The 20,914-nt window shown below is 32.7% G+C and overlaps 1 protein-coding gene across 1 annotated transcript; it reads left to right on the forward strand.

The window, feature by feature from the left end:
- Positions 1 to 539: 539 nt before the first annotated feature.
- LOC141706989 (GEM-like protein 1) lies at positions 540 to 8,815 on the forward strand. Its single transcript, XM_074509920.1, has 4 exons — positions 540 to 889; positions 1,332 to 1,433; positions 6,125 to 6,396; positions 8,348 to 8,815. Exons 1-4 carry the CDS (start codon positions 688 to 690, stop codon positions 8,525 to 8,527), a joined length of 756 nt encoding a protein of 251 aa, XP_074366021.1. The 5' UTR covers positions 540 to 687; the 3' UTR covers positions 8,528 to 8,815.
- The last annotated feature ends 12,099 nt before the right edge of the window (positions 8,816 to 20,914 follow it).

Consider the following 20,914-nt stretch of genomic DNA (forward strand, 5'->3'; position numbering starts at 1 on the left):
TGGGTAATGGAAACGGTATTTTCAGCCAATGGAAACGGTATTTTCAGCCCGCACTCCGCTAATTGGTATTCTTGTTCTTCTTGATTAAAAAATAGTTATTTTTTTCATTTTTTCTATTTTAAACATTTTAAAAAAATATGTATGTACAATTAAACTGAGAAACATTAAAATTATTTAATAGTTGCCCTTTTATATATATTTACTCAAATTATCTTATCATTTATTTAATGTTTTAAAAAAAAACAGAAAAGTGACTATACATTATTTTAGCATTTGTAACATATTTTCTCAGTTTTCAACTATTTTCTTGAAAATGAAAAATTCAGAAAATTTAAGAAAAATAGAAAATAGAAAAGTGGATTTTTTTTACAAGTAAACCACCCCTTAAGATTTTCTAAAATATAATTATAATTTAGAAAACCATGTTTTCTAGTTTTTCAATTTTCTATTTTGAAAATGTAAAATTGAAACAATTTTTTTTATTTTTCTTTGAAAAATTTTCTGAAAAATCAGGGAAGTTAACAGGTCCTTAGCCATTCCATCCAATTTAGTTGACTCTTGGAGACCCAATTCCTCGTACTCTTACACAAACACCACCATGTTCTAGAAAACCCACACAAATTCCAAATCATTTCAATCTCAATCGATACATCCAACACTCTCTCGAAATCTCCGCAACGAATCACAATGAATACAAACACTCAGGAATTAAAACCCGAAACACAAACAACAACTACTGATCACATCTCTTACCCTAAACTCGATCCAAACGACGTCGCTCCACCTCCTCCCGAGGCTCCCCGATCGTCTGGCGTAGCAGCTACTACTTTGCCTGTTGAATCCAATCCTTACGTTTCTCCTGCTCCTGTCCCGCCTTCTACCATGAAGAGTGAGTAGTCCTTGTTTTCGATTTTTCGAGTACTCTCGGGATCGGAGAATTTTATTAATTTATCGAGTTTTGAAATGTTTTAAAATATACTGCTGTTTAGTTAATTGAATAGCCTCCGGATTGGAGAATTTTATTATCTTGTCAAAATTAGTAATTTATCGAGTTTGAAACTATACTACAGTAGAGTTAATTCTTAATGAGTTTATTAATTTGTTGAGACTGTATGGTTGATTGAGATGCTTAGTTAACATACTTAAAGAATGTAGTGTTTAGTTAATTGAATGGCTTTGGATTTGGAGAATTTTATTGTTTTATCAAAATTAGTAATTTATATGCTGTATAGTTGATTGAGATGATTAGTTTATCTACTTCAAAAATGTAGTGTATAGTTAATTGAGCTTCTATTGGATTGACTTTAATGATTCGATTGTGTATTTGTTAGATACAATGGATTCAGTTAAGGACGTGCTTGGGAAATGGGGGAAGAAAGCTGCTGAAGCTTCGAAGAAAGCCGGAGATCTTGCTGGGAATACGTGGCAACACTGTAAGTGTTTGGGTGGTTCATTTGTTTTAGTACGTGGCACACTGTAAGTGTTTGGGTTGTTCTTTATTTGTTCAGTAGCGAGTCTACTTGTTTGTTTGTTTATGTATGATTTAGATGATTAGTATAGACATTGAAACTTATTAGCTATTAGTGTCTAGTAGTTTACCTTATTAGCTCATGTTTGTTTCACGGCAACATAATCGGGTGACTGTTAGCTCATTTACTCTATAAAAGAAATGAGTGTGAATAATTAATAGTGAGGTGATTATAGTCCTTGCAAGCAGACATAGCGTTAGTGTAGAGACAAATAGGGATAAGGTACTGGTGTCTTGGATGGATAACTTTTAGTACGCAAAGTTGCAAACAGTATTCAATTGGAAAATTAAGGAGAGAAATTTATTTGATTTTATGCTTACACCATGAAGGTTCTGTCTCTATGTTTGCTGATTCAGTAGTATTCAGACTGAGGGATTTTTAATTAATTATACATGGAAGGATTGTTATTTAAGAGCCCTTATGTAGATTTACTTCTTCTTAGCTGATAAGTATGCTTGTGACATCATTAATTTCTTACTGATTAGTGTAAAAGTTAATGAGGTGTAGAAGACTTTAAGATAAATTAAGAGAATAAGGACTATTGATCCATTTGGATGACCCCATGGTTCCTTGTAGAATTCTATTTCTTTTTTGTTCTCTTAGTAGTTTCCTGTTTACCTGATTGCCTTTAGCTACGTGCTGAAATTTTTCGAACGCCCTCTGATATAGGGAGAGGTTGGAATAGTCGCAGATTGTGGAGAATGCACATTTTTTAAAGTTTAATATGCTAGTAGACAAGATAACTTGCTTTGTATGCCCCACAATTTTCTTAATTTCTACCTATACTTTATGGAAATGGTATTTCTTAAGGAGTAGTTTTGAGTTTTGATAGAAGACTGATATTAAGTTCTGCTTTGTCAGTGTATTGTTCACTTATCTGGGCAAACTTCTCCATCTGCATGGGTCATGGGTGTAGTAGCTGAAAATATTTGAAGTTTTCTATTATCTGTTTTTCCTTTATCTGGTTTGAATCAGGCGGAAAAGGTATAATGTGATCCTCTTTCCATTTAAAACTGATCGGCCTATTTCAATAATTTTAAGTGTCACCAACTTTTCTAGCCGACTAATCCCTGAAGTTAAGTTTTCTAGCTTTATAGTTCAAAGTTGTGAACAAGGCAGAACACCAACTAGTACCTCATAGCTGATCTTCTCCTGGGGGTTGTTCCTCTTGCTGGTTCCATGGTTAGAGAAGCAATTGATCCTAGGTCAACATAGTTTTAACCATCATCGAGTGCATATGTGGTGCCATGTGATATTTATGAACTTGCAACAGTTAACTATGCCTTGGTGGTTCCCAAGTTGCCACTTGCCATAGTGGTAGTGTCTACTCCCTCCACATTTGTAAACACACTAATTCGCAGTTCATTGGCATAATTTCAACTTTTTGTTTATAAACCCACAATGACCGCCTTCAAATGTTGTTCTATTATAGTTTTTGTCCTGATTTCTCCTCACCACATTGGGTGAGATTAGTTTTAACATAGTTGCTTCCAAGTATTATCGAACTTAGGGAGCTCTAAGCCTTTAACCGTAGTCTTCAACTAGCTCCTTTGGACCAAGTTTTCAACACTTGGCCAACTTTGTTGGATAGTGATAGCATCGATAACTTATGCTTGACTGGGCACTTTGTACTTCTATAATTTAGCATCCTCAACAAAAATATGAGTCTCCTCTTCACTTTCTTCTACTATTAGTGTACATTGTACATTGTGGCTTGACACATCAATGTCCTGTTGGAATCTCTCAAGTCTTATCCCAGTCAGTAACATTGTTCTCTTGTATTTCTTACTTCTTTTTGCAAGGCAGTTAGGGTTTAGTTTTAGTGGCTATAAGCCTAGTAATTCTCTATCCCAAGGTTGGATTCCAGAGAGGCTTAATTTCCTCTTCTAGTTTTCTTGCGCCTTTACTGTAGTTGGACTAAAATAAGACTGTTCGGAGAGTCTTGCCCTTTTTTACTTATCTCTTGGAGTTCTGGTACTTTAAACATTTTGGTTATAAGAAACCCTTACCAAGGCTAGGGTTCTAACCAACACCTTGGGTTCACATCTCTGAACATCATCAATATAGTGATGAATCCCTGTGATTGCCTCAGGTTTTACATCTCTGGGAGTCATCATAATAGCAATCCAGTAGCTGCATATTTGCAAGGGCCCTTCCTGGTTATTGAAGTCCTTTCACAGGTGGTGGAAGGGGTCTTAATGTGAACTGCTGGCCGTGTCCCTATAAATTAAATTATAAGGCGCAGAACAATCAGATCTACTTTAAATTGAGCTTCTTTGTGGGAAAAATAACTAATTAATATTTTGAGTAGCTGAGCTATGAAATAAAGCCATATTTGCAATGGAAAATGTAAAGTTTCCTCAGTGAAATAGCAATTGCTCTTTAATCACCGTTCAAATCTTAGTCTAGCAGTAAATGTTCAATTTTGTTGATTTTATTTTTTAAATTGATTGAGTAACACTGTAAGATCTTAACTGAAAACAACACATAGCAATTACCCGGAGCTTTAATTCATTTTGAAGACATGGGTTACTTAAAATTTCAGTCATTCTTATTCAAGAATTGATTATGTATTTATTATTAGTTTTTTGCAATAATTTTCCAAAGAACGCACAAGTTAAGAGTACAAGTAATTTTGACTTGCCAAAACTGAAATTGTTTGATGGTGGGATGAATTTAAGTTACGTATATTATGACTCTTAAATTTCAGTTAGGTATACTACAATTTCCTACAGTATAGTGCAGAAGATCTGTGGACGCCGAGTGTGGAATTGTTAGATAGATGTAGGAAACAGAGCATTATCTTTATGTGACATCATGAAGCTAAATCCAATTTAGGAAATATTTTGCAAGTAGATCTTATTGAATTGTGGGTAATATGTGAAAGTTGTAGCATAAAGTATACAGTTGTTTCACGATTACGTTTTATTTGTATAAATAAATGCACAATCACTCGTGATATCAAAATATAATACTCTACTCAAATATATTCATAATGATACTATGATCATTATAAAAATCTAATTATACGAATAAATATCTGACTTTTGGGGCTTGAGGTTGCACCCATCTCGCACATCCATGTACCATGGGATAAAAAAATGGGGAAAATTTAGAAGATTCAACCAACTTGTGTAAAGTTTAGTGAAGCCAAGTTTGTGAGGGATCGGAATGCTGGAAGTAAGATGAGTGGTTGCTCTACAGATTCTGTTGTTACCAGATCAGTAGGGAAACATAATTAGGGAAATATCCATTAAGAACAAAATAAGAGAAAGATGGTGGAAACCCTTTATAAAATTAAAGAATCATTTAATGGTAGAAAAACAATTTTTTTCTTTTTTTGCAGTGCTTATAGATCTTACAAAAACTCGCCCCTAGGTCTGGGTATTTTTTTTATTATATGCTTATTTAGTATAGCCTACTTAATGCCTTATATGCTTATCTAATATAGTATACAACCAAAATAAACAAATTTTTTAAGTTAAAAAATGAACAGATACATAATAGAGTCAATTTTCTTGTTTGAAAACCTATGGTATTCTCCTTAAAGAGAAATTCAAGAATTAAGTTTTGTTACCTAAGACATTGTTGCATAACCAAGGTTCTTTTTTATAAAAAAAATATTACAGAACAAAGATTTTGATAAATATGAAGTTTCAAATCTACTTTGTTATCATGAAATTTATTAACGTCTTCTATATTTCATTAAGTAATCTATATTATTTCTCATGCAATAAGCTGATAATAATTTTAAAATTTTCTAATATTGAGTATCAAAATTGGTGATAAATTACATTTATTTATGTTTTCAGTTTGGGTTCTGCAAAAAATGTATTTATTGTATTCAATTATGTTTTATCATGGTTTTACAAAATAAAGCGTCTACCCTCATACTGTCGTTTTGCAATATCTAATATTGGGGTTTTTTTTAATATATAGTTAAACCTTCTATAATGGAATTCTGCAATATCTCTTTACATTTTTTTTGTAATAGTGGTTGTGTAAAATTTAATTACCTCTCTAGTTATTGTAGTTGTAGATATCTAGTGGGAAGTTGATTGAATTTATAATATCGAAATTCTCTACGGCCAAATAAATCTATTTTGTGTTCCATTCAAAATAACTTTTTCCTGGTTCTGCAAAGATCTATAGCGCGGTTTTGCATTATTAATTTAAAGTTTTACTGTTCTAGTCATGCAGTATTTAATTATGTAGATATTATGATTCTGCAAAAATGTATTATAGCTCTGCAATATTCTTTTTTTTTGTTATTGTAATATCTGTTGTAATAATGTGATTTTGTTATATTTTTTAATATAATAAAGCAAAAAAAATTGATGACAAGTTTATTTGTTATTTGTTCTAATGTAAAATATGAATTATTTTTGGAAAAGGTAAGCCAATGTTACTTAAATTAATCCAATGAAATAGGGGTCTCAGGTTTTCATGATAACTTCAGTTTTCACCTCAATTTGTGCCTATATATGTTTATTATGTTTGTGACAATATGCCTTTACTGTTTATTTTATGGCAGAATTATGTTAAGATCTTCAGTTTTAGCTTGTGATTAACTTTTAATATGTTTTTGGAATCAGTGAAGACTGCCCCTAGTGTTACTGATGCCGCTGTTGGAAGAATAGCTCAAAGTACAAAAGTTATTGCTGAAGGAGGTTATGAAAAAGTTTTTCGACAATCCTTTGAGACTGTTCCTGAAGAGAAACTTTTGAAGTCCTATGCTTGCTATCTATCTACATCTGCTGGTCCAGTCATGGGGGTGATGTACCTGTCAACTGCAAAGCTGGCATTTTGTAGTGACAATCCTCTTTCCTATAAAAATGGCGAGGAAACACAATGGAGTTACTACAAGGTACATTGGAAATGGTTTGAATTTAAGATTATATATATCTTGATTCAATTAGTAAACAATTTTATATAGAGCTTATTTACATAAATTTTGTCTTCTGAAAATAGTAGGGTGTATCTAAGGACTCATTTTAGCCTTGACTTCTTTAACGTGCATTTGCTAATTAACAACATTCCGTAGTGAAATGGCATATGGAGTTTTAAGATCTAGAATTTTGTCAACTAGTGTAGCCGTGCAGGACAATTGTGTAAAGTAACGCAGAAGGAAAAAAATAACTGCAAACAATTGTGAGTACTAAAAATATCTATTATTGTATGTACCAGCTACATTGTATATTTACCACTAAAAATAATCGTTACAGAATTACTTGAAGTGAGGAAAGGATCACAAAATTCAATTAAATTTTAACTTTATACATCTATTTGACTATTTCCATAAAATAGCAATTTCTGTTTGACCAGAAAAATGTAGATTTTATGGCAAGGACAGGAATTTATAGATATATATGTTGTATTGTAAGTTACACTTTTTAAATTTCAATAATACCCAGTAATCTACAGATGTAATAGTAGATATACAGAAGGACTTTCAGAGTTGGTGGGGGCAGTTACTGCCATTGCCCCCATGCTGTATCTGAAATCATGAACAAACTAGCATATGACATTACAATTGCAAATGTAATATGAAATTAAAATGAACCAGTTTAGAAACCACATACATATTAGATAGTTTGACTGTAGTCAGTTAGTGACATACTCATATCAGCATACTTAGAGACAAATTTATATGTTAGAAATATGTTAGTATCATTGTTTATTGAGATATAAATAAACTTTTCCGTGTTATATATATAATTTAAGAAGAATTTTTGTCGAATCACTTCTTTAGTTGAAGATTTAATGTAGTGGCACTGTTGCAGTACCATCATACAGACTATTTTTCTCGATTGATTATATATAGTTGATCAGATATTGATAATTAAAATTTCTACTTTCTAGTAATATATACAAGTAAATATACTGTTGAGCGATTTCTTTAAGTTGGATGTTGTAGCTAAAGGAACAGGTTCAAAGGCCGCCTGTGGTTTCAGTTAACTTTTTGACAGTCAGCTGATGCTATAAACATGTTTTAATAGACGAGGGGTGATGTCTTTGTCACGGCGTTACAGTTAATAATAATTTACAAATATTAAAATTGAATTATCCATCATAGGTTGTCACTATTTTCTCAAAAGGTGACGAGGGGACTATATAAAAGCAATTAAGCGTTAAATGTATTTATCGTATTTTGCGTGAACTGTTGAAACTTGAAATGAAATCTTACATCTATATGTTAGTTGTGATTATGATTGAAACATTATACTTTGATAATTATCTTGAGGGGTTTGTATCTTGTCAAATTGTGTGCGTACCTAATGGATTATATTATGATGTATTCTTTTATTTTTTCAATGTATTATGTATGTATAGAGGGGACTGGTTCCTAGTCCAGCATGTCCCACACTCCTACCTTACCTATCTTATACTATCTAATAATAACCTCTAAAGAGCAAGTCTAACAGCTTCCTTATACAAGCTCTCAAGTCCAATTATAAGGAATTTGACACAAATTTATGCTCCAACAGTATCTTAATACTTCCTTAAATCACTAAGATATCACCTTCATGCCTTATCTTTAAAGAACTACTAGCCCTCCCTTATATCACTTTTATTAATAAAAAATTTGTTTCTCACTCTTTCTTTTACTTTTTTGTCTCTCTTTCTTCTACTTTTTGTCCAAGTTTATTATTATAATAATAATAAGGGATGATTTTAGGGATTATTGTTGGAGTTGAAATATAAAATCATGTCTTAACTTGCTAAGAGTCAATATTTTATAATATTTATAAGGAAGTTACTAGCATACTGTTGGACTTGCTCTAATAATTACACTTGTCTTGAAATTTTTCAATCAGGTGGTCATCCCTTTATATCAACTGAAAGCAGTAAATCCATCTGCAAGCAAGGTGAACAAAGCCGAAAAATACATTCAGGTTATCTCAGTTGACAATCATGAATTCTGGTTCATGGGATTCGTTAATTATGATAATGCTGTCAAACATTTACAAAGTGCTTTACAGACCGCCCCCCAGTAATATGCTGAAGCCAGTCTCTGTATAATGTTAGTAACAGCTGAGATGTGTCATGAACAAGTTGTGGTGTAGATACAATACCATGTGATTTCTCAGAGGTAATATGCAGTAGTACATTCCTGCCTCTGCATTTGTCTGGATTTGTGTACTAGTGAAATTACTCAAGTGGTTGTCAGATTGTTGCGTGCTGTATGCAAATGGATGGACGGAATCGATGATTGTTTATTTGTGATGCATTATAACTTAATATTTGTACATTTATTCTTTATATTATCGGTTTGGTTTTGTACATTGTTTTAAGTCTGCTGTTGGTCTTTTTGTTTTATTGTTTAGTTCTCTGGGTTGAATGTGAGCCTGCCAGATTGATTCCTCTCTTTATTTTAACTACCAACTGAAGTCATATCTTGTAAAATAGTATGTTCCCATCATGCATGGATTTGTTATTAATGTGAATGATATTAGTACTAGCACATAAACGAGGCCGCAAATGGTGTGATTAGGCAGGCCATACTGGGTCGTAAAAGTAGGTGAAATTGTAAAAAGATGATCTGAATAATGATGGGCCCAGACTGATTGGACCAGTCTGAAACAGTTGTCAGGCCAGCTTGCCTGCTAACTTTATAAAATCAATATTTCTGTGGGCCGCAAAAATCTGCATCCCCTCTTCTGGCAGCTTGGTCGGAGAGAGTTTCGTTAGGGTTTTCTGAACCCTGTCCAACTCTCGACATAATTATTTTCTAGTTAGTACTTTTTTTTTATTCCTTTAATTTTGTCCAGGTGACAAGTATTTCCCTCTAATTTAAAATTAGTAAATTCAAGAATGTAAAGACATGTGAACAAAGGTCATACTCCGACATAACACTATTATTGCATTAAGCAAATAAATTTTTTGTAAATGCGAGGATTATTATTCCCACCATCTGATATTACGTCAAATTGATTATATTTTGACCGATAATTAAGATAAATTTATGTATCATCTTAAAAAATTGAAAAATACATTACGAAGAGAGTTAGATATATTTTGTAATGATAAATTTCTTAAATCTTATTTATTATAAATTAAGTATAATTTGAGGTCAAAATATAATAAAATTAATCATAAACTAGCAATAATATGATACGAAGTAAGTAATTAAATATACACAAATTTGCAGTGACAGCCCTGACAAGGAATAGTAGGGACGAGAAATTATATGTACAGTAATAATTGTACAGTGATAATATTAATAGCAGTTGCAGGTAAGAGAGAGAGAGAGAGAGAGGGGCTCAGATTAGATGGAATGCAGGAATGAAAGAGTATGATTGATTGCTTGTTTGATTAGAGAATGCAAAAGGCTGTTAAAGTAAGTATTTTTCATATGTAAATGAAAAAAGATCAGCAGGTTTTTTAATCGTCTTGTCAACATCGTCTTACACACAGTGAGGGACTGGGTGAGTGAGGGGTGACATACGTGACAGAATGAAGAATCTTTTGGTAATCACAATATGATTACCTCCCCTGCTAACATTCACCTTTAGTAATATGTTTATATAAGGACAATTATGTACGTAAATATACAGAGACTTTGGTAAGAAGTTGACAGAATCGGAGAAATGAGTACCATTCCCTCTTGAGTAACTGCAGAGCTAGTTCATACTTGCTCCGTCCATCAGACACTATACATGGGTGATATGAGATAGAATTTAAGAGAAAATGCAAGGTGGGACTAAATTTATATTTAATATATGAAGTGGGAGTAATAGAAGAAATTAATGTCTGTAAATGAATATCATTAATTTTAATATTATAAAATTTTACTATTTTTGGAAGAGTAGTGCTAGATATCCGAAATATCTTCCCCAAAAAATTTATGAGTAAATCGCACTTTGCACCCCTCAGAAATTTTCATTTTCGCACTTTGGTCCCAAATTATTAATTTGAACAGAATACATCCCTCGGCTATTAATTTTAATTCAATATGCACCCTTTTGACTAACTGCCGTGAATATTTAACAGTCAACGGTTACACAGAGGGTTAATTCTGTAATTTTACTAAATATTTAATTAAAATAAAAGAGAAATGAAATATGTCCCCTCAATTGTTCTTTTTTCATTTCCCCCATTTTCTTCTAAACCCCTAACCCGTCGACGATTGGAAACCCTAAAAATACAACGATTAGATCACGAAATTGACACAACATGCGAGGACGATTAAGGATAGTTGATGGAGATAATACGACTTGGGCGAAAGTTCCTGCTGAATATTGGGTGAAAGTGTTGGAGGAAGGTGAAGAAGTTCTGGTGATCGAAGAACCCAAACTGGCGAATGGGTCTGATATACCTGATTATTCTTCTGAGGGTACATTTCTATGACCTGGATTATATTTCAAGTATAGTTTGTTTTGATTTTGCATGCATGAGTTAGTATTTGTTTATATGTGTAGTTGCCTCTGTGATATATATATACAATGTGTGGAAGTACTTTGTGGTCCCGTTTGTGTCTCCATTAGGAATATATTGATATTTTAGTCAATAAACAAATATTTGATACTCTGTTTGTTTGTCGTATTTTAAAAATTGTTTGATCTGTAAGTTTATTGAAGGATATGTATATTTAAAATTTACAGCTTTTTCAAAGTATTTTTCAATAAAGTGCACCATGGTGGAGAATTTGACGAGGGTCCGAATGCGTACATTGGTGGTGAAATGAGTTATTTTGACATGTGTTCAGAAAAGGATTTTAATTTATATGACTTGGAGTCCATGATGACAGAGCTAGGCCTAGTCATAGGTGAATACTGTGTGTAGTTTTGCTTGCCAGACAGTGAATTACTGAAAGGATTGCTTCCAGTTGTTACAACTGTAGATTTGGAAGCACTAAGTGATTTTATTTGCTATAGTAGATGTTTGGATTTGTACACCACTGATTCAGTTATTGATTTTGGGGGAGATTTGTATGATTTCTCATTCATAGAGGATGACAGAGTAGAGAGAATTGAGGATATTAGGGAGGAATGTGAATATCGAGAGAATGATAGGGTTGAGGACTGTGAAAGCATGCTATTGTTCAACAAAGGCCTATAAGACTGAAGAAGAATTTAGCAAATAAAATAAAATGGATTTGCAGTGGGGGTTGTGAATGGAAATGCTATGGGATAAAACAACAAAGGTCAGAGTCCATTCAAATCAAAACATTTCTTGGTCAACACACCTGCAATCCAACATGGGAACAAAAGTGTGTTAATTCTACATGGATAGCTGCTGAGTATGAGGATGAAATCAGAATGAACCCCACATGGCCAACACAAGCATTTCATTCTAGAGTTGTCAATGACTTAAAATGTAAAATCTCCTTAGCTATGATTTACAGAGCATTGAAAAAAGCAAAAGACAACATTCTTGGGAAGTATGTAATGGAGTATGCCAAGGTGTTTGCATATGCTAATGAGATAAAGAAGTAGATGCCTACCTCAACTGTGAAAATAATGTCTGAGCAAGCTGAACCAGGAGTGACTGATATGAGGTTCAAGAGGTTTTATGTATGCCTTGGCTCCTTGAAAGAAGGATTTCTTGATGGTTGCAGGCCCTTGATAGGTTTAGATGGATGCCATCTAAAAGGTCCCCTTGGTGGTATACTACTAACAGCAGTTGCAATTGATCCCAATGATGGGATGTATCCCCTTGCTTGGGCACAAGTGGAGGCTGGAAACAATGACTCTTGGGAATGGTTTATTAGCCTGCTGAAAGATGATTTAAGAATGGAGAATGAATGATCTTATACCTTCATTCAGATAGGCAGAAAGGCCTTGTCAATGCACTTGAATCCCAAGTACCTGCAGCTGAGCATCGCTTCTGTGTGATGCACTTGTACAAGAATTTATGGAAGGAGCACAAGGGTATTGGTGTGAGAAGGTTATTATGGAGTGCAACTAAATCCACTACAGATTATCACTACAACATGAATATGGGTGCACTGAAAAAGGTAAGACTTCTACATTTAATTCACAATGTATATCAATTATGTAAATCATTTTATGTTCTTGACATCAACTGTGACTATAATATCAGCTTGCACCAAGGGCATATGACTGGTTGGCTGCTAAGCCAAAGTCCCAATGGACCATGTCAGCCTTCATAGAAGTATGCAAAAGTGACATGTTTGTCAATAATAATTGTGAGGTTTTCAACCATGCTATTAACAAGTTCAGAGATATGAGCATAGTGACAATGATGAAGTCAATTCAAATTACTTGCATGGAAAGAATCTGTAAAGGCTCACCAGAATGGAGCAGAAAGATACAGTTTTCTGCAACAAACCTCTTAAAAAGCTACATAGGTAATTTCAACACTTTTCATTCCATATTTTGACTGCTATTTTTCTGCTAGGTAATTTAATATTTGTAAAATTTGTAGGTCAATGGAAATGGCTGCTAGGGCAAGACCATCTTGGAATTGTGGGAGTAAATATCTAGTAACTATGACTGAAGGAGGCCATCAAATAGTCCGTGACCTACAAAACCGTACTTGTGCCTGTAGGAAATGGCAATTGACAGGTATTCCCTGTTTTCATGCATGTGCTTGTATTTTTTTCCAAAAATAAAGTCCCTTAGTTTACATGCATGAGTGCCACAAGAAAGAGTGGTATTTGAGAGTGTACAGTCATATACTTGAACCTTTAAATGGAGAAGAATTCTGGGAGGAAACAAATGAGACTCCTATATTACCTCCACTGCCAAGAATTGCTCCAGGTTGGCCTAAGAAAAAAAGGGACAAAACTAATGACATTATCCAAACAAGAATAAATGATCCAACTATGTTAAAGAGGACTGGTACTTCAGTTCAATGCACTTGGTGTGGAGCATGGGGACACAACACTAGGACATGCCAGACAAAGGTAAAATTTTCCATTTCTTCTACATTTATCTCCTTGTTTCTGTTAATGAAAATTAACCACCTTTACTGGTACATTTGTCACTTCATTCATGTGTAGAGAATTGACCAAGAAAAGAGACAGCAAGAAGAAGAAGCTATACCACCTGAAGAAACTTCTAAACCAAGGACTTGCACCGACTGCAATCAAGTAGGACATAATAAAAGAACTTGCTCAGTGAAGGTAAATCACAGTCTATCACTACTATTATAATGGAGTATTATAATGAAAATTATGTGACAATTATATAGATTACCTTGATGCAGAAATGTAATACTAAACCATTTGCAAAAAAGGGAAAATCTGATAACCAACTTGGGACAAAGACCAAATCTGAAGTGAAAGAGAAAGGCCAACCATCAAAGGTCAACAAAAGTCCACTGAAAAAAGCTTTGAGGTCCATTGTTGTTGTTGCTGCTACTTCAACTCATGGTGGTATAATCAGGCCTTTCAAGCCACCCAATCAGAAGAAGGGACCAAATTGGAATGATGTTGATCCAGTTGAGGGACAAAAGTTTACATCTCTCAAAAACTTGGAAGCAACTAGGTTTAATATGCAGAAGCAGATGGGGAAGAAGAAAGTTTGACATGGTTGTTTCAACCAACTTATATTTTATTATTAGTATGGATGACAATCTTTGGCTGGACAATACACTTATCCATATTATTATTTTGGTAGTAGTTATTGGTACCAAAACCTTATTTTGTTAGTACTATTTGCTACTATTTGCTACCGGTCATTTTGTGGATTAATGAAACTGCACTTTGGTATCTACTTTCATTCTTTTGCATACACACGAATTGATTCACTGCAACCACCAACTACTACAACATTCAATCACAACCAACAACAATTATATTCAATGATGTTACAATTTTATTCAAACTCATAAACTCATACAATTGCAATTACTACATCACAATACATCATTCAGACAATACGTAACTTAACAAAATAAAAAACTAAGTGAACAACAACAATAATAACGTTTTACTACAACTCCCTCTTTTTGTTTTTGCCTCCTCCCAAACAGCTCTTTCATCCATTGCACTGCATTCATCCATCCGGGTACTAATCATTTCTGTTTGCCGGATATTTTTAAGCTCCGCTTTAAGCCCATTAATCCTCCGTATTAGGCCTGGGATAATTACACGAGCTCTATCGCACATCGGAGGGTCAATCCAATTGAAAAAACTGCATTTTCAATATGGGCAAGCCAGAAATCGACGACAAGCATTTGCTGCTGTCCATGCGGTTTGCTGCACAGACCAGGCACCACAATAGCACTTGGCAGCCATTAAAATGAAGAGGTAGAAGAACGAAAATGGAAGAAGGAAGAAGAGGATGTATATGAGTGTTTATATAATACCCCCAGTATATATCATAGACTTTATAGCCGTTTACAAATTTTAGTTCATTATTACCCTTGGTTGACTAACGTTGACTGTTAACAGTTAACGGTAATTAGCCCAAAGGGTGCATTTTGAATTAAAATTAGTAGCTGAGGGATGCATTCTGTTCAAATTAATAATTTGGGACCAAAGTGCGAAAGTGAAAATTTCTGAGGGGCGCAAAGTGCGATTTACTCAAAATTTATTAAATGACGTGGCTCACACATGGCTGATTTTGATTCGTGAGCGCATATAAATACACGCAGGGTCTAATATTATTATTAGGAAGGTTGCCAAATATTCATATGATACATCAAATTTGGGGAATTTTTTGGTATAAATATTTGGGATCTTTGACATTTTCCTTTTTGGAATCTGACGTAAAAAAAACTGTATAAAAATAAAAGAGACACACTAATTTTTTTATGACAAGGTGTCCAGACCGTCGGGACCAGGCTAATTGTGAATAACGCTAGCACATCAGTTCAACATCATGAATCCTTACTTAAATAAGTGCATATCGTGGACCCTTCTTAAAATTTTAATTTAGTTAAATATATATATCTAAATTATATAAAAATTAAAAATGCCCCCCTAATTTTTGCTAAAATAAGTTGCCCCTGCTTAAAAGTTTTTTATATCAAAAGTTTTTTCATTTGGGGCAAAATTTATAAGTAATTTTTTTTTGGTTTTAAATAATTAACAGTTACAACTGAAAGTAAAAGTTAAGAATGAATCACAAAAAAGAAGAAGCTAGGAATAAATATTGAAACAGTGTTTCTAATCAACACCATTTGAAGGTTAGTTTAATAAATACCGTCATTGATTATCAATTGCGAAAGATGAACGAGCATTCTGATAGAATTAAATATAAAGTTCATTTCATGCATATCCCAACTTAATTTACATAATTCTTTATTTGTTTTTGATAAGCTAAAATCAGTTCAACTTTCAAGATTTTATTCCCATTTAAAATTTGATCGGATCGTTTTTTATCACTTTGAAGACCAGTTTTCTAACTATATAGTTTTCATGAGAACCAAAGATAATTTTCAAAATTTGAGGGGTATTCCTGATTTCGCTCAAAAGATGATTGAAAAATACAAAAATATTAAATATTTTTGGGTTTATATGTTGATAAATTGTCACGGATTCAACCGGTTGCAACTGTAACAATTAAGAGAGAATTTTCAGCCTAAAATATTCGCAATAATTCAATATATAAAATCGTATTTTCGAACCGAACAGAGCCGATTTCAAGCCGAACATGCTAAAAGTTTGGTTCGAACTCGTCTTCTTAACAAATACATTTTTTTCGAGCTCGAAATTTTAATAAACCGTGCCGAATCAAGATGAGCTCAAATTTGTGGCGCACATCTCTAAAGACTAATGATTTTGTAAATATTATAAAAAAAAATCCGACCCTCTTTATTTCTGAACCTGGATACGCCACGCCACTGCTGGTAGTCCTCTGGGCCTTCTCATTGAATAACTCTTGGAGCCTTCTTCTGACCAGAGCCGGATTTGAGCATGTTAACTGTGCCATTGCACAGAACCTGTAATTTGGGAGGACACATTTTTAATAATACATGCATATTATATATGTATATTTTAATTTAATTAAAAACTCAAAAATTATATTCACAAATTTTAATTATTTAGTTAAAAAAATTAAAAGGAAAAAAGAGGTCATATTTATCAACTATTATCTCGGTAAGTGAACTAATTTTAAAGATTTAAGTTTGAATATACAATAATATAATAATCGAAATGTTATATATTTCGATTCAACGATTATCCACTTATTATGGTTATACAAAATAAAACAAATAGTATTATACACCTGCTAAACTACTAAATTGCTAAATTACTAGATATATATCCCGCTAAACTACAATCAAAACTTATCTTACTCAACTGCTCCTTCCTAATTTTTTATTACTTTTATTATAAATCTATAATTATTATACATTTATATAAATATATTAAAATTAATATAAGACTGAATAAATAAAATTAAAAATTTATTTAAATATTAACAGAACTTGTGCATCACACGCGGATTTAAGTTAGTATGATTAAATTACATGAAATTTTAAAATAAATTAAAACGGTGTATATAGAATGGTAATTAAAAGTAAAAATATGATTTGTTCGACATTCTAATCTACTCTTTGATTGTCTCGTATTAATATTTTTGACAAATTGTACTATTGTATTTCTACTTTTACGTATTTAAAGCATACTAGCTAGTATATAACCCATGCACGATTATTTTTATCACTATATATTATAAAATATAATTTTAATATATTATTCCTGGAATTCAAACTTTATACCCCAAGTATAATAATTTTACAATATATCACAATTATTTTTATCATTATATATTATAAAGTATAATTTTAATATATTGCTGATAGGATTCGAATTTTATACTTTTTGTATAATAATTTTTAAGATTATATCTAACGATTTTCATCAGTTTAATCTGACGGCTTTGAATTGAGTGACTAAGGACCAACAACCAAACTTTTAATATTTCGTCTTTAATATAGTAGTATAGATAATATCAATTTAATCTTAAATAAATTTACATTAGTTTTAGTCTGTGTTTTTAAGATTCTAATCGTATCTCATTCTTTTATCAGGAGTTGAACATAATATTTGATATGTAAAACTTAGTTCTAACAGTTATAACGTTTAAATATATGCAAAATTAAATATTTTAAAATTTCTTAACGTCCAGATGACTAGTTAATTGTTTAAATTTTAAATAAAGTTAACAATGTCAAAAAGAGAATGGACAGAGTAGTACTTTTATCTATAAAAAATTATTTTACTTAAAAATATTGATTAAAAATATATTATTCTTAAATTTACCTTAAAAAGCTAGGAAATTTTAATTAATAATTTATTATTTTAAGTACTTGTTATATTATTTTTTTGTCGTTTAAAGGCACTTCATTTTGATCTTGCATGGGGCACATTATTTTGGGTAAAAAATCAAAATACCCATTTTGGGGGGTTATGTGTCTAAAATATCTGTATGCACGCGCAATACACTGCCTTGAATGCCCACCGAATACATATCACGCAAAGGTGGTATTTAATTTTTTTTTAAAAAATGTAAAGAAACATGCTTGGTCCATTTAAACACGTATCCTTAATAAATTCAAAATGGAACATGTATGACATGCGTGTTCTTTATATTTTTTTTTAAAAAATGTATACGTATGCTACACATGCATATTGAGCGGGTATTTAAGGCGGAAGTTTACGCATAATGATATTTTGGACACTTAAAGTTGAAAAGTGATGTATTTTAAAAATTATTTCCTATATTTTTTTTACCGTAGATAAACCGCAGCCGCTAACATTCGGGTGTGTACTGGGTAACCCCTAAGAGCTCATATAATAACCTGCAAATCACGTGAACCAAGATAAATCGTATTTAAGCGACAGACTCTACTCAGGAGGTATAATCATAAATTATCCTCTATTCTTTCCTATATTTTAGTCATTTGTTAGCTTGAATAACATATAACATCCCGCATTATGTTAGATTATTTATTTTGAATACTCATTAAAACATAAGCACAAGTCGACAACCTTATCATTTGATCGAACTCATTAGCCCCTTGTTAGCTTGGGTAAAGTATAACATCTCATTTTATATTATGAGATAAATAACGTTTTTAGAAAGATAAGTTAACAAATTGTTTGAAGTTTTATATGAAATGAAAATTAGTAATTCTTAGAAGAGAATAGCCTAATGGTAGTTAAAATAGAGAAATGCTCTCAAATTCGTTCTAAGAATGATTGTCAAATGATAATGGGTTAACTAGTTATTAATTATTTCTTTAAAAATAAATTGAACAAGAGTACTGTATTAAAATGAGTTTCACTAATTTAAAGGTATCATGTATAATTTAAGAATTAAGTATTAATGTTCATTTTGGACCCCTGCCATTGTTCTTTAAAATATAAATAAACAAGTCATAAGAACTAACTATCTCAGCTTCAATGTAATAATGTCCATAATTTAAAAGATATATTAGTAAAAGAGATAAAAAAAACATGTATCTTTAATTAACTTACATTTTCACATTATTTCAAAATATTTTTGAAAAGATTCTTTTAAGGAATATTCAAAATAAAGTGCTAGATAGTGATACATTTCTCAAGCACTTTATGAATGATATGATTTATAAATAGACAAACAATTGCTATTTTAAGCATTTTACTTGCACCTCTTGTCAGTGTCAATAATTTTCTCAAACTTCTTTATTCAAATTATTCACTTCTACTTAGCAAAAATAAATAAATTTACTTCTTCATATTTTAACTAAAACAAATTAATTTCTGAATATGTGTTTTATATTAGCTTACTACATTACCCGGCCAGCAGCTGAATAGTAATACAGTTGTTCAACAGAAGTAAAAGATAAGAAAAAAAAATGGAATTTGAGGAGCACGGAGACCAGCAAGATGAGGAAATTGAGATGCAGTTGCCTCAAGAGAATAATTATGTATCCATGGCAGCAGAGGCAGCTAGAAGGGGCGGTGAATACAAGTACAAAGAGTGTTTGAAGAACCATGCTGTTTCAATAGGCGGCCATGCTCTAGATGGTTGCAGAGAATTCATGGCATCCGGAGATGAAGGAACCCTAGACGCACTCAGATGCGCAGCTTGTAATTGTCACAGGAATTTTCACCGCAAACAATTACAAGGACATACAATGTTAGCACTGCAGCAGTACCACCGTCCTTCGGGATACTTGGTCACACCTATGAGCCAGTACCCGAGGCCACTGCCACTTCCTGCTGCTGCAAGTCCGAGAGAATTTGAGATGGATGAGGATATGTCAAACCCTAGCAGTAGTGGCGGCGGTGGAGGAGGGTCGTCGAAGAAGAGATTCAGGACTAAGTTTACGCGGGATCAGAAGGAGAAGATGATGGAGATGGCAGAGAGATTGGGGTGGCGCATTCAGCAGCAAGACGAGGCGTTGGTGCAGAATTTTTGTGCGGAGAGTGGGATTCAGCGTCAGGTTTTTAAGGTTTGGATGCATAACAACAAGCACACTCTTGGTAAACAGCTTCGCTAATTATTAAGTATTTTAATTTCTCCTCCTAATCCAATTTGTAAACTAATTAATCTGTTCTAGCTCTCTTATCTCTTTATATAAAGAATAACACACCATATTACGTTGTTGTTGTTGAGTGTGAGATGAGATTAGTTTCATCAGCATTGCGATTTTAGTGAGATTTAATTAGTTAGCCTATATTAGGGTTTATCCATCTGTACGGGCAGTGTGATACATTGATTTCGTTTTAACTTAAATGTACTTCATTGATATGATTTGTGATGTTTATGTTTGTGTTGAGTTTGCTTAAGCTGCTAGCTGCGGAGATTTGTAGAAGCGGTCAGCTAGCTAGCTAGTAGTATACATCAGTTCTGTAAATTCACCAGACGGCTGCAGTTATTAATTTTGAGTTATCACTTATCACTAGCTACCTAAATTAATCTGATCTACTTTTCTACAAAAAACATGCATTAATTTGCGATTCTCATAAAATATAGGCATTTACCTTCTGCCTGGTGCCTAGGTACTGGGTACAACATATGCTTATTGTGTTCCAACTGCCAAAGGTATGTCACCATCTTGCTATTTTTTGTCAGATTTGATCCGTGTCGACTCAGTATCTGTATAAGTATATATACATATGCTTCTGATATAGGGCATAGATTTATATATATATTGAACCTAGCAGTACTGAAATATGCCAAATGTGGTTGAGACTTGAGATCATCAGTTAGCACTTGGCAAAAATGAAGCTGTACTAATTGGCACAACAGAAATCCCAGTATACAGTCTTAAATTCTGAGGAAAAGAAAAGAATTCAGGATGAAAGACTAGTATTCAAATAATCAAATATTCACCGGACCGAAGCACCCACTTAGACTTTATCTTCGACTATATATTTCAAAAATCGTCCTTCAAAATTCTGGTTCCTTCGTTACACGCAAGTGGCTGCTAGATCTCTTATATTCGATCTTGTTCTCAATGTACAGGGTTCTTGC

The sequence above is a fragment of the Apium graveolens genome, chromosome 2 (assembly GCF_009905375.1).
Source record: "Apium graveolens cultivar Ventura chromosome 2, ASM990537v1, whole genome shotgun sequence".
NCBI classification, from domain to species: domain Eukaryota; kingdom Viridiplantae; phylum Streptophyta; class Magnoliopsida; order Apiales; family Apiaceae; genus Apium; species Apium graveolens.

Excerpts from the sequence above, each read along its gene's own strand:
- LOC141706989 (XM_074509920.1), top strand. The coding sequence starts at position 688 with ATGAATACAAACACTCAGGAATTAAAACCCGAAACACAAACAACAACT. Across the intron at positions 1,434-6,124 it reads TGGGAATACGTGGCAACACT|TGAAGACTGCCCCTAGTGTT; the intron begins GTAAGTGTTTGG and ends TTTTGGAATCAG. Across the intron at positions 6,397-8,347 it reads CACAATGGAGTTACTACAAG|GTGGTCATCCCTTTATATCA; the intron begins GTACATTGGAAA and ends TTTTTCAATCAG.